We start from the raw sequence: 14,554 nt of genomic DNA, 5'->3' as shown, positions 1-14,554 counted from the left end.
ATTGCAACAGCCCAAATTTTACATCATAGTAGTATTATCCACATTCATTTTGAAGCTTTTGGTTTAGTAATTATCCTCAGTGATACTTTGCAGCAAAATAACTTTAATATATTATACCTCCGTAAAAGTGGTGTCTTCCATTGACCTTTGTGCTGCTACCTATCCAGTTTGTATCAGCGCCATTTTGAAAATTGCGCGAAACACGTTTTGAGCACAATTTGAATGAATTCCCGGTGAAAACGGAAATTGGGCCGGCATTCAAACATTTCACGAACTTACCGCATCAGGTACATGTGTGGGCTGTATTTTCCAAAAGGCTGCCGTAATATTTGTCCAGTCGAAATGCACAGAAATTGTCAATTTTACCACGATGTACAAATGCAAGCCATGTGAAGAAAACTATACTTGACTTCACGTCAAACCATGGATTTTCTAACAAAGATAAAACATTCTGGTTTTCTTTATTATGATCCTATCCAGTTGAGGCCGCATAAATTTGATAACTGCGTGAAAAAATGAAGATTTTGAACCCGGCGTGCGGTGGCGATGCGGCTTCTACCGGCGCGCCGTGACCGTTATCGGCAGTGTTACTGTACTCGCGGGACCGAAAATCGTCTGGCCGCGACCGCGTTGGACAGGTGGCCGCTATAGCCTAATTCTTAATGCTTATGTCAATGGGAAAAATCCAAGGGACCGACAAAAAGTGACCACTATGGGCAGGTGGCCGCTCTGCAAAGGTGACCGCTAATACAGGTTTGACTGTATATGAAACTTACAGTTGTTTTTGTTTTTCCGTTTGTTGTTTTGCAGACTTCCAGGATCCTTACGCCATTATAGTGCTGCTGGAAAACGACCTTGTAGTAATAGATCTGACCACACCAGGGTAAGGCCCTCCCATTGTTTAGCAGCACCCCTGTGCTAACATTATGAATTATAAATGTTGTGTCGAGATCAGAACTGTTTTAAAGGCTCATTTCTGTACTGTGTGACATGCTGTATGAGATACAGTTACTGTAGCTTTTCCCCATGTTAATTTAATAAGAAGTGGTACAAACTGATTTTGTTTTTGTTGAAGTTACTTTTTAGGTTGTGTAGTAATTTTTTGTCTTCCTACTTTCTTTATGGTGCTTACACATTTGCACATCATCATAAGCCATTGTATGAATTTAATGCCATTGAATTTCCAAGCAAAATTCAATACAGCTTTGACTTGAGCGAATTGCTCACAAGGATCTAAGACAGCTTTTCTTGTAACAAGACATGAATTTTGAAGGACAGATGCAGGGCTATCCCTAGAATGCACTCAGTTTGTCATCTTCCGACAATCACCCGATGTACGTGTACAGGCCTTAAAGGCAACCAAAGCAATATTAGGCCCTAAAATATGGAAATCAAAAAAATGATGAAATCTTTATGGTGGTGTCATTTAGATTTACTAACACTATTTAGCACATTTGCGTTTGATAATAGCTTCATACTTTGAGTATTTCAAAACCGCGAAAAAATGTGCCATATGATGATTCCCTAAGTTTGCACAAAACCCCTGGTTCTCACATCACAACAACGTCGTATTTTTGCATGATGTACGTCGCTATACATTGTGATCATAGTGTTGTTTGAACTTAATCATGTATAGAAATGACTAGATAGATTGACTTTCAAAATCCGATTTTCGGGCCCTAATATTGCTTGGGTTTCCTTTAAGTAAACTTGGAATTTGTTTTAGGTACCCCTGCTTCCAGAACCCCTACCCCATGGATCTGCATGAGTCCCCCGTCACATGCTGCACGTATTACGCTGACTGCCCTCCCGAGATGATCCCAGCCTTCTACACGGTGGGCTCCAGACAACAGAAGAAAACTGGCTTCAGCGATAAGGTAAACACCCCGAGGATAGAACAGCCCCTCCTCTTTCATTATGCCCTCTGACAAATGAGAACAGGCAGCTGTGATTTATGTTCCCCCAGTCATACTCCCACGGGGAATCGGTTCTTTCCCAGAAACACCCCTGGATCAATACCACCAACACGGTACGGTCATACCTTAGTGCCAACGCTAATGTTATTTGGCAGAACTGGGGATGACTCCTAGTAGAACAGGATAATGTCGTAGCCTAGAACGTTGTCAACAGGGATATCTCTCCGTTAAACATAATGTCCAATCGTAGACAATTACTTTTAGTCCTAATGTACATTGTACTGTTACAGTAGAATCAAAGTACTTGGTTGTTAACAGATACACATGTATTGGTCAGCCAGATTTGCCACCAATGTCCATCTATTGCAGGACTTACATGTATATAGGATTCTAATTTCTTGATCTCAAAATGGATTATTGCTATTAGTAAGTACTGCCAACTACGCATGGTGTTAACCCTGTTCCAACTGAGGCGACTTTTTTTGCACACAGCCTTTCGGTTTACAACGTTAGACACCAAAGATAAGGTTAAAAGAATAGAATGTACTGTGACGTTTGAGATGAAACTGCAAATGAGAGTATATTTTGTTATCCTGAGCTACATTTTTACTGATATGATACGATGCAACCATGCATGATTTCAAAATGATTCTCATAGTAGAATTAGATATATTTATTGGACAAAAAGTATTAGATATTAAATATGTGTCTGCTTATTGTATAAGTCCCAATGCTGTAACTTATTCTTCCTTTACAGAATTGGCCTGTGAAGGGAGGGGAGTGGGGCACCTCCACATGTAGCTATCCTGAGATTATCATAACAGGGTAAGCATACTGATACATTTACTTTATTCTATATCCTTATCAACAACAATCTGTATTGACACAACAAAAGTACAGCAACTTTCGGAAGGTCTTCTACAACTATACATGAAAACAAACAATCGGATGCAAAAGAATTAACCTACGTACATGTACAAGTTATTAGATAATTGAACATGTCAAGTTTAACATACATGTATCACTTACACTGCTAGTTTTAATGCCTTAACATTCTCTGATATATTTACCTATTTGAGGGTTGTCTCCTTGATTTTAGAATGTAGTTGAATTTATCTATAGATGGAACGTATCAAATTGTTGAGCAAGTGGAAAACAGAATACCTTGATTCTCTTGAATGATCTGTAACTTTGAAAATAAATGTTGACAGTATCTTATAGTATTTTATCATACCTTGCATCACATGGTTATTATATACGCGTATGTATTAGAATAAAATCTTTTACCAACCGGTAAAACACATTCATGTACATTGTAGTTTAGTCTATAGAACTTACTAGAAGCCATTAAACATTTATGAAGTGTCTAAGTTTCCGATTGGTACTGTCTGATTAAGTGTGACATGATACCAGAACAGACGATTAGTCAGCATATTTTGTAGGTGTTATGAAGCTTATAAGATGTACATATTGCGGTTAAGATTTTATCTGCCTTAAGATTGTTGCACCTTCTAATGATGACATGTTTCCTCCTTTACAGTCATGCAGACGGGTCGTTGAAGTTTTGGGATGCCTCTGCAGGTAAGGCCACAACAATTTAAATTGTTGGTTCTAGGAGTAAATGGCAATATGCTTAACTGGAAAAATGTAATGAAAACAAAGCCTGAGCTCCAGCTTCATGCCTCTGTGCAATCTTAGTCTATTTTAGAGCCGACGTTTTGACGACTGTCTGTCATCTTCATCAGGGCAATAATGACTAGTTCACAGTGCACTGAAGCTGTTTATCATTGTTGCTTAACAATATTCAAGTTCATGTATCATTTCACCATTGTTGCTTAACAGTATCTATTAATATACCAATACTTTACATTTGGAACCGCATCATCTCACCATTGTTGCTTAACAGTATATTTTAATGTAACAATACTTAACGTTTGGGACTGCATTGTCAGCAGTAACACCTAGCTTCAGTGCACTGTGAACTAGTCAGTATTGCCCTGATGAAGATGACAGACAGTCTCCCCGAAACATAGGCTCTTGTAAAATACTTGGTTGTGAATAACAGAACCTTCAGTTCTGCTTTTATGATGTCTGCTTTGTATATTTTCACCTTCAAATGTCCTAAAACCAAGGACATGGATTATAATAGTGGGGCTTAAGATGATTTTCTTTTACCAATTTTTACCAAGAGGAAAGATTAAGTAAGCAATAAATGTCATGATTTTCAATTTCTGTTTTTTCTTTTTTGTTGTTGTTTTAAGAAGAATACTGACAATGCATTTTTTTCACTATACCCAGTAACACTACAGCTGCTGTACAAGCTGAGAACCAGTAAGATCTTTGAGAAGCAGCCGCTCAACCAGAGCACAGAGTACGAGGAAGATCCCTTTGCAATAGTCAAGATTGCCATGTGCTGCGAGAGCAGAATACTGTGTGTGGCCGGCACATCAGGGCACGTCATCGTCTATAGGTACAACAAGGTGGAAACCACAGTTGACGTACCGGTAAGTTTGTTTTGTTGTTTGTTGGTTTATTTGTTTGTTTGTTTGTACCTGACAAAGTGTGGATCACAGTGGACGTACCGGTAAGTTTCTGTTGTACTGTTTGTTTTCTTGTTTGCTTGTTTGTCCTGGACAAGGTGTGGAGACCAAAGTGGACGTACTGGTATGTTTCTGTTTTCTGTGGTTTTTGTCTGTTTGTTTTGTTTGTTTGTCTTGTTGTTTAAATGACAGCAACAAAGTCAGGCTGGACCTGAATCTTGGGCTTGCAACTGAAACAATTTTTTACTAACTCAACAGTACATAAAGCATTTGGTATTAGGCCTTGTTGATTTGATTCTATGGATGACATCCACGTGCGCATCAATTTTGATTCGTCCCTTTCCAAAAAAAAGCCATACAAAGCAGCTGCAAAATGAGAAAATATAATGCTATTGAATTATAAAACTATATTTTGGGATACGGATACTAATGTTGTAGAATGCCAAAGTCAATTCCAAAGTCAAAGAAAGATATTATTATTCTCTGTGTGTTAATTCTTGTTCATCCTTCCTGACCACGTAGATTTCATAATGAAGGCAACTTTTTTTTTTGCCAAACTTTTTTTTTTATTCGCATGCTCTCATCAGTTTTGGGGTTCCCACAGGATGTCATTTATATAATCAAATCAACATGGCCTTAGGCAAGAAAAAAATTATGCCTATTGTTGGCAAACGTGCAGATGTTGGCACATACATTTGTTGGCGTACCAAATCCGTGTGTGTTTTTTGGTACACTTTTGACAGATTAGCCAAAGTGACTCAGTGGGTATTTGGTATTACAGTCTTAAATTCAGTTGGTGTTTTGCAATGTGATAATGATATGAGATAGCATAGCTTTTAGACTGAAAATGTTCTATCCTCCCAATTAAGAAAATGGCTTCAATATTCTTCCTTTTTTCTTTTAGACTCTTGAGATAGCCCTGGTGTATGAGGTGGATGACTTGGACTCTCCCGACACAGATCAGATCCCTCCCCCCATGCCTCCCCCCTCCAGCAGTGTGGGGTCGGCCGGGTCAGGGGGCATGCCCAGCCCCTCACCCCACCACAGCACGTCCTCAGAAGGAGCTGAGAAAGTGGGGTCCCCCCTGCTGAAGGTTGGTATTCTTCAATCAAAGAACCTAGAACTTAGAAAACGTCTTCATACAGAGGATCATGAGCACATCGCCAGAACGTAAGCGTTTAAGGTCGTGTTCGCGTATTTAAGGTTAATATCTCGCATATTTGTTCATTTAGTTGTGCCCAAAGACATATCGTATGCAACGGCTGTTACTCTGATGCAATGTTGACCAAAGAGAACAAAAGAGATTCTGCAGTTATAATAGGTTTACAGTAAATAGCAGGCTAATTGCCGTATACACATTACGTTCTGAATACGTGCTAGGATCATTAGTTTAACACTTGTCCTCATCAGCGATATCTGGCTGTCTTTAACGTTTTGCCCTCTTCCTGGTGTTTCTGCTACATGTAGTCGCTATTTCCAGACCCAAAATGTTTTCCTGATCTCTACTTTTGTCTCTGAGAAGTAGCAAAAATGATTAGAAATGAATGTACAAATGTATTCCTATCATAAGACAGAAGTCCTGAGTTCTGTTCCTCTTACTTCATGTCAGAAAAATGTAAAAGTGATCTGGAACCAGTTAAGCTCAATGAAGTCAATGAACAGTTGAGCTACTCTTCCACTGGTCGTGACAGAGAAGAGAGACACTACATGTACATTGTATACATGTAATACAGTATAACAGGTTCATTGTGACGGTGAAATACCCATAAGTCTTTTTGACAAGTTCAGTGAACAGTACACCATAGCTTAACGTCCCGTCCTAAGGACTGTGACCCTTTCCAGTGGGGCCCAAGTCAGTTAAGCAGAGGCAAGATCACTAACCACTAGACTACGCACCTTACTGAATTAGAAATAGTCATATTGCAGTCTGGAAGCTTTGTTTTAGGATACCTTCTTTGACCAACTTTTGAAAAATGTCCATGATAGTGTATCATACTAATCATTGATGAAAATGCTACAACTACATTTGTATTGACATTTGAAAAAATTAAACGAAAACAGGTAGTCTGTTTTTTTTTTTTGCTTTCTTATGGACCGCAAAGATTTGGGCTACATTTGTATATGCCAACAGAAACAAGAGACTACCAGGCACAGGTAGACTCACCTCACCTCACCCGTGTAGACTACTGCAAATTTAAAATTCCATTACAGCGATGTGAGAGTGAACACATCAGTCATATAGTCCCGACCCCAATGATAACACGCAGCGCTATTACCATTGTTGAAGCCCTGCCAACATAGGTGAAATCAGTAAGTAGTAGATGGAACTGTAAGTCTGTGAAGTATCAATATCCAGGGCCCAGGCTGTCTTAATCTTTCCACCAGGTATTTTGGTACAGCCCCCTCCACCCACAATGGGTCAGAATGGACTTAATGTCCCGTCCAGATTCAATGCTATCTCTGCTCATGAATGTGATAATCCATTTGGGATGGGGTGGGAAGACGCAAGGTGAAGGCAACATGCAGATGTTCTAAGGAAATACTCTGGCATAGAGCTGTGTATCGTACAGAACCATCATACAATCAATTAGGTATAGGTCCAAAATGCCTGAACCCTGGTGGACCAGTACTTTACTGGTACTAATCAGTTCCAGGCCTGGCGAGGATAACAGGCAAGGGGATTGGAACTTTGACAGATAAAATCGCCATGAAATTACCGTGGCAGTGCACTGAAGACTGCAAAGAATAAACTTTAAGAAGGCCAGAGTCAAACTTTCATCTTTGTTTTCATGAACATTATGTTGTTATCAGTTCAACCATGTTATTGTCCTTATTGAAAATCAACCATTATTTGAACATTGGTAGTTCAGGTACAGGTTCAGGTCCGTACCTGTATCTAAAACAGTGTACCTGTACCTAAAATTTGTTTAGGTACACAGCTCTACACTGGAACAATGTACTTTTGCAAAGAAATCAAAATAATAATTTTGTCAGTGATAAGCAGTTATGTCCTTGGATGTTATTCTGTTTTCAATGCTGAAATGACATCAACCGTTGCAAAGCTTGCTCCTCTCGGGGCTTAGAAAACACAGAATGATAATCATATTCATATATCAATGATAAAGAAGGACATTGTAACACTGCTGCATCCTTCGATGTTGTTCTGTCCTTAGTGCTGAAGTGATATCCGCTGTGACAAACAGTACCTGCTTCAGCACTTGTTAAACAAAGAATGATAATGATAATCAATTACATCAAAGATAAGATGTACATTGTAACCCTGCTTCATCATTGGGCGTTGTTCTGTCCTTAGTGCTGAAGTGATATCCGCTGTGACAAACAGTACCTGCTTCAGCACATGTTAAACAAAGAATGATAATGATAATCAATTACATCAAAGATAAGATGTACATTGTAACCCTGCTTCATCATTGGGTGTGTTCTGTCCTTAGTGCTGAAGTGATATCCACTGTGACAAACAGTACCTGCTTCAGCACTTGTAAAACAAAGAACGATAATGATAATCAATTACATCAAAGATAAGATGTACATTGTAACACTGCTGCATCATTGGATGTTGTTCTGTCCTTAGTGCTGAAGTGATATCCACTGTGACAAACAGTACCTGCTTCAGCACTTGTAAAACAAAGAATGATAATGATAATCAATTACATCAAAGCTAAGATGTACATTGTAACACTGCTGCATCATCGGGTGTTGTTGTGTCCTTAGTGCTGAAGTAATATCCACTGTGACAAGAATGATAATGATAATTATGACCAAGACAAAACAAATACACTGTAACGTAGCATACATTGATGTTGTTATTTCCTTAGTGATGAAATGATATCTTTTGTGCATACATACAAAAAACAGTTCCTTTTTCAAGATTCTGTCAATGATAAAGCAGATCAGTGGAACACTGTTGCATACTTGATAGCTGTTCTGTCCTTAGTGCTGAAAGGACATCCACTGGGACAAAGCTTGCTTCTCTCATGTCATGTAATGCAATGCAAAGATAGTAATGATAACAATTACGATAAACCATATTTTTCGATGTACCAATTGTAGTACATGGAGCAATAGAGACATCCTCAAACTTCAATTTAAAAAAAAAATTCTAAACTGTTCAAATTCTAATGCAGATTGATGATGCTATTAGCACTGTTACTCAAATGGTATCCAGAGCAGAAAAAGAGTTTTAACATAACATCAGTGTCTCTTATCCCCATATTGCCAACTTTCCAGCATGTCATAACTAAGTTTCAGATTGATGGCATTTCCAGAAGGGAAAACTAGGGGATTATGCTCACGTAATGTTAACACAAAATGCTTTTATCCATTGCCCAAAAGTGAAGTTCAAAATCAATTCTTGCTTCCCAAAATACACACATGGATACCCAAAGTAACCCTTCTGGCTACCTCCTTGTGTGTAATTTAATTTGATTGATTTCAGGGGGACCACAGAGGCTTACTTTGCCCCTATACAACCTTCTGTCCATTGTGATGAAACATCTTTCTTGCTTAACTGCTGTAGAGTTTGGTTTTTATCAAATTGTATTTTACAGCAGTGTCTTCTCTATTGGTATTTGTGTTACATGGCCACTGTAATCCCTCATTCATGTGGATAGGAGAATAACTCAGCTGCAGAAAGCTCCTCCTGCCCAACACTTTCCAATGGTACAATGAACCTGTATCTACTGTATATATAGCGTCTGTCTTCTCTGTCACAACCAGTAGATGAGTTGCTCAACTGTTCATTCAGTTCATTGAGTTAAGCTCTTCATTGAGTAATGTTGTCTTTCACGTTCTTTTACATTTTCATTGAGTTTTACAATGTAACTGTGTCTGCTTTGCACACCATGTTTCGCCATCCATGCACATCTCCTTGACGTTGAACTAGCCAGTGGCTGCATCAACACCATCACCAAATCTCAGTTACCAGGCAACAGAGGTCATGATAGAACAAGAAAATCTTGGCTAGAGTGTGTCAGGAAGGACTTTAATTTAGTTAAAAGGTGTGCGGCTTTACCAGAGTGGACCCGCTTGGTAGTGCCGCTTGGAAGTGCAATGTGAAGACCAGCCGATTGCTGCCCACCCCTGTTTAAGGGATCCGCGCAGCAGTATATTAAGATACTGGGTACTACTGCTGTAAATGCAGGGTTTTATTTCGCGCTAAGGCAAAAACGTGTTCGCAGTGGTTTTAAGCTCGCGGCAGTGCTATACTCACACACTGCTACAGTATTGGACAAAAATGTTCGCGGTGGTTTTAAGTTTTTGCGGTGAAAGGGTCGCCGCAAAAACTGCGAACATATAAACACCATGAACATTTCTGCATTTACAGTTTTTCACATGTGTTTATCATCGTGTTCTGTGCAGGTGAAGTCTGGCCCTCAGAAGATGGTCCCAGGTTACCAGGTGGACCTGTGTGCCCAGCTAGTGACCGTTGAGGGAGAACCGCCCTCCCAGATTCTCTGCCTGGCCATCAACTCCTTATACGGACTGTAAGTGTACAATTGTTCACCATGATGATAAAGAAAACATGTACTCCATTTGGACAGTTATGTGAAGAACAATACTTTGCTTATGCTTAGGTCCCAATTGCATCGGTGCCCGTAGGAGGTGTAGTCCCGGCCGGGCCCTGGAGCCAAAAATTTGTCCCGGTGGACTGACGGATACAGGGAATGGTACATCCTGGTGTGCGCACGATTATCTCACGGAGTCTATTTGTTACTGGGTCCCGCATTGATTTTAAGTCCGAGTTAAAATGATTCAGGGTCCCGGTCAGGCCCAAAATAGCCGGGCAGCCGCAGGGTGTCCCACAGGGTCACGCCCGAAAGTACAAAAAAACATCCCGTCAACTACCTGGCAAGGCCCCTTTTTCAATTGTGACCTAAGCATGAACAGACTTTGAGAGCCACTAATCAATGGTCTAGTACTAGTACTAGGAGGAACATAAAGAAATCAATGATTACTTGGATCTGCGAGGGTCAAACTTAAGAAATATAAACCTACAATGCATCATCGTTTTGCTCCAAACAACTTTGGTAGTTAACAACTAATTTGGTAGTTAACAACTAATTATGTATCATCTTGTTCTGTATATTACTCTAACATAGACTCTGGGCATCGTTTTAATTTCACCACTTTTATTGCTGGTTATACATACTGTTTTGCCTTTTTAGGCCATTTTTTGCAGGCTTACTTTGAAGGTACATGTATGTACTGAAAAAGGGGTTTAGAAAAATCCTAAATACCAGACACACGTTGTTTCAGGATGGCGTTTGGCAACATGCAGGGCCTGGCTATCGTTGACATCATTCAGAAGACGACCCTTCTAAACCTTGGCACCCCCGACCTGTATGGCTCTGCCGACCCATACACGCGGACACAGCCACGATCCCCGCAGAGAAAGAAGCCGCCAGCTGGCCTCGGGGACCTCGGTGAAGCGCAAGCTGTGGAGCAGGTACGAGATAACGTGTTTAACTCATGTTTAGGTTGATGAAATAACAGGAGTAAAGAGAAATGCATAGCAAAGGAATTGCAGCAAGAACAAATATGTTAAAGGAAACCCAAGCAATATTAGGGCCAGAAAATTTTGCATTTTGAAAGTCTATTTATTTAGTAATTTCTATACAAGTCATGATTAGTTCAAACAACATTATCATAATGTACATATGTATAGCGACGTCCATGATGCAAAAATATGCTGTTGTTGTGATGTGAGAACTCACTGAAAGTCGTCTCTGGGGGTTTTGTAGGCTCGTAAAACAAAGGGTATCATCGTACGGCAGGTTTTTGCGCAGTTTTAAAATGCTCAAAGTATGAAGTTACTAAGGAAATGTGCTAAACAGTGTTTGGAAATGTCACTACCATAAAGATTTCGGCATTTTTTTGGCAATAATATTGCTTTGGTTGCCTTTAACATAAGTGCTTCATGTTGAAATACAGTCAAAACTGCTCAAAAAGACCACTCGGGGGACAGGTGGTCACTATAGACAGGATTCTTGATGATGATCGTGTCAAGGGGGGAAAATTATTTGAGGGACCCCCAAAAAGTAGTCACATTGGCTATTTGGTCATTTGTACAGGTTTGACTGTACATAAAATTGCTTTGAATTTAATCAATTGAAGACACGGTATGTCTGCGAAAAATGCAGTCCACGGACTTAAAAAGTATGTGCTGTACAATTGAATCTTTTAATGATCCAAAGAACCATTAAATTCTTAGTAAAATATATAGCCTAGCTTTGCTAGAAATCTCTGCCTCAAGTTATGAAAAATCAATGAAGTTGTCCCACAGTTATAATTTAGTCATCAGTACATTTATTTATCATTCGAGTACATGCTTGCTTGCTGATATCCTAAAAACATAATGCAATGCTGAATAACAAGAAGGATTTTATTCACAACCAGAAAGCAACAGCAGCTGACGTTTTGGTGACCGTCTGTCACCTTCCTCTGGGCGATAATGACTGGTTCTACATGTACTTTGTACTGCAGTATAGGTGTCGCTGCTGCAATGTTAAGAATGCATACCCAAACATGGTTGAGTCTACATGTATATCTCCCCTTCATAATGAAACATTGGTTGCTTCAGCTCTCTAGTTGTGAATGAAGAACTTTCGTTATTCAGACTTTTTGGCACATGTACCTTCCTGTACTGTCCTTGTCTGCCCTACTGTTCCTCCTGTCTGGATTGACATTGGTTATGGAGAAAGTGTCACCTACTTTTGCTCCTGTTAAACCATTCAATACTGTAACTACAATGTATACAAGTCATGCATAATTATCATACATTATTGTTCATTCCATGGCTCACATGTTCTACTCTTTCAGCATATATATCCCACAACTGCCCACAGTTAAGTTTTTGGTCAGACATAGCATCTTCGACCTACCGGCAGTTTTTTAGACAAAAGTCATGGAAAATTGAATAGTTGTTCAGTAACTGTTGTATTTTTGCTTCATAGTCATGAAGACCCCTGTATGGTGTAGTGTGCCCCCGTGTTATGCCTCTAAGTAAGATGGGAAGTCTTACCTTGGTTCCTCACTGTCTGTGTCTCCCAGCACTCCTTAGCCTATCCTGAAGGTCTTGGTATTCCAATGAGTCTTATACATTGTATCCCCTGTACCGTACCTTTGACAAGTTCAGGTCCAATATGTGTGAACAAAGGTGAAATACTGTCTGTGCACTGTACGACTTGTGGCTGTCTTCGTTGTTTCTTTGCTAATTGAATCTAAATCTCTGTAATCTGTGCTGTGTTTACTCTGGCGGTAATCTGAGTGTCTGAATTCCATGCTATGTAACTGTGGGAATCTTGAGTGTCTGAATTCCGTGCTATGTAACTGTGGTGCCTCCACAGCTCCAATCCCCGCAGAGGAGGAAGCCTTTGAAGGCTCTAAGCAAGCTGGGGGAGTCAGAAATAGGGGAGCAGGTGGGACGTTGTAACTTCTGCTTACTGTTGTCGTCTGCCAGTCGGTGTTTGACCATGTCTCGCATCAGTGTTTGCTTAACTTTGTAATTGTTCAGCCGTAGATACAGTATTATGGTAAGGACATTTACACTGTGTGTTCACCGTGAAGTTTTCCATCTAGTGTCAGGATGTACATAATTTTTTTTTTATACCAGTATGGTCTTTGAAAGCTCAGAATACTAAAACTGACTGTTACCTCTTCCAAGAAGGTTGTATATTCATCACTAATTGGTTGGTGTGTGAGCGGTACTACTCAAAAAGAAATGTGATATTTTACAGTAAGAAGGTTTGACTTAGAGAAACTTTGTATTCAGATCTTGAAGTTTCCCTAATTCTTTACCGTCGGAAGATAAAGTATTCCTCTGCAGGGTTCTTTAAATTGAAAGTTGTGAAGTTAATTAGAAGTGGATGTCATTCCAGCACCGAGGACAGAATAACATCCAAGGATGTAACTGTTTCTCTCTTTACTATGATGCTACCTTCAAGTTTCTGGTAGAGGTACTACTAGTAGAGGTATCAGAGGAAGAAGCTACACCTGTATTGTTCAGGTATGTTAAGAGTAAGACGTCTCTGTTTTTGTTTAGGAGCGCTGCCGATCTCCGACCACAGAGAGAGACGAGTCCAACGGGGTGTGTCTGAGCCCGACAGGAACGACGCGGAAGAAGCTCGCCGACATCAAGAGAAATCGCAACCAGCCTCGACCCAGGATGTCCAAAGCCCACTCCACAGCCTCCATGGAGGGCAATGGAGGGGATGGTAAGTCTCATATCAATAAGGCCATGTTGAATTATATATTAACAGTGTTTGTCATATAAGCAGAACATGTGTACACCGTTGTGCCTTACTTGAAGATAGGATGTGTTGTGGCAAATGTTCAGGTAGGGTCTTAAAGGGGCATATTGTAGAATTTGGTGGGCAAAAACTACAAATAGTAAGAATTTGAAAGATCTACACTAAGATTCACATTTTTAACTTATTTGTTACTTATTTCCAACATATTCCTGTCATTTTGTCACATTTCAAGCATTAATAAACGACGAAAAACGCCAAACGTGTAGAATCTGGGGCATTTACATATTAACTTGCGGGACGCAAGTTAATATGCAAATAAGCCAGCGTAGAACGCTACGAAAAATCCGAATCGACCGTTATGGTCGGAGTTCGAGCGTCACAGGAAAATCACCACAAGTGAACAAACTTCAGAACGTCGGGCGTTCGATCGCTTGTTCGGTGGTTCGTCGGAATGTTGGACAAGATGGCGGCCAATTCAAGCGGCGGCGGGGATGGCGTATATAATTTTTTTCAAGACGTTCGCACGACATTACAAAGTCGCATCCTTACGTGATGAATATTGCTGTGCAGTGTAATAAGGTAGATTTAACTAATGATGTAGAAAAATAATCAAAACCAAAGAATTTTGTTTTATGTTCATGTCACAATATGCCTCTTTAAGGTGATAACCTAACGGACAGTCTTTCCCGTCCATCTTCAAGATTTATGTTAATGATGATAGGATGCTTTCTCAAAAGTGTCTGGCATTAAAATCATCATCTTATAATTATATGGTGTCATGAGAAAGTGTTATGAAGGCAGCCCTGAAGTGTAACGTTCGATTACCACT

General features: G+C 39.9%; 1 protein-coding gene across 10 annotated transcripts in view; it reads left to right on the top strand.

The window, feature by feature from the left end:
* Window positions 1-14,554, top strand: part of LOC136437553 (syntaxin-binding protein 5-like) — an 83,711-nt gene that overhangs the window by 45,753 nt on the left and 23,404 nt on the right. For 8 of the 10 annotated variants that reach the window (XM_066432172.1, XM_066432215.1, XM_066432209.1 and 5 more), the window contains exons 10-19: window positions 811-883; window positions 1,727-1,877; window positions 2,674-2,741; window positions 3,457-3,497; window positions 4,215-4,420; window positions 5,361-5,549; window positions 9,836-9,960; window positions 10,733-10,922; window positions 12,823-12,894; window positions 13,518-13,689. In XM_066432172.1, coding sequence (XP_066288269.1) covers window positions 811-883; window positions 1,727-1,877; window positions 2,674-2,741; window positions 3,457-3,497; window positions 4,215-4,420; window positions 5,361-5,549; window positions 9,836-9,960; window positions 10,733-10,922; window positions 12,823-12,894; window positions 13,518-13,689 — 1,287 coding nt within the window. The remainder of the gene's footprint in view (window positions 1-810; window positions 884-1,726; window positions 1,878-2,673; window positions 2,742-3,456; window positions 3,498-4,214; window positions 4,421-5,360; window positions 5,550-9,835; window positions 9,961-10,732; window positions 10,923-12,822; window positions 12,895-13,517; window positions 13,690-14,554) is intronic. The other 2 variants (XM_066432195.1, XM_066432237.1) reach the window with 1 other exon arrangement.

The sequence above is a fragment of the Branchiostoma lanceolatum genome, chromosome 1 (assembly GCF_035083965.1).
Source record: "Branchiostoma lanceolatum isolate klBraLanc5 chromosome 1, klBraLanc5.hap2, whole genome shotgun sequence".
Classification (NCBI taxonomy): Eukaryota; Metazoa; Chordata; class Leptocardii; order Amphioxiformes; family Branchiostomatidae; genus Branchiostoma; species Branchiostoma lanceolatum.
The sequence above is the reverse complement of the archived record's forward strand: the minus strand, read 5'-3'. Positions and strand labels throughout refer to the sequence as shown.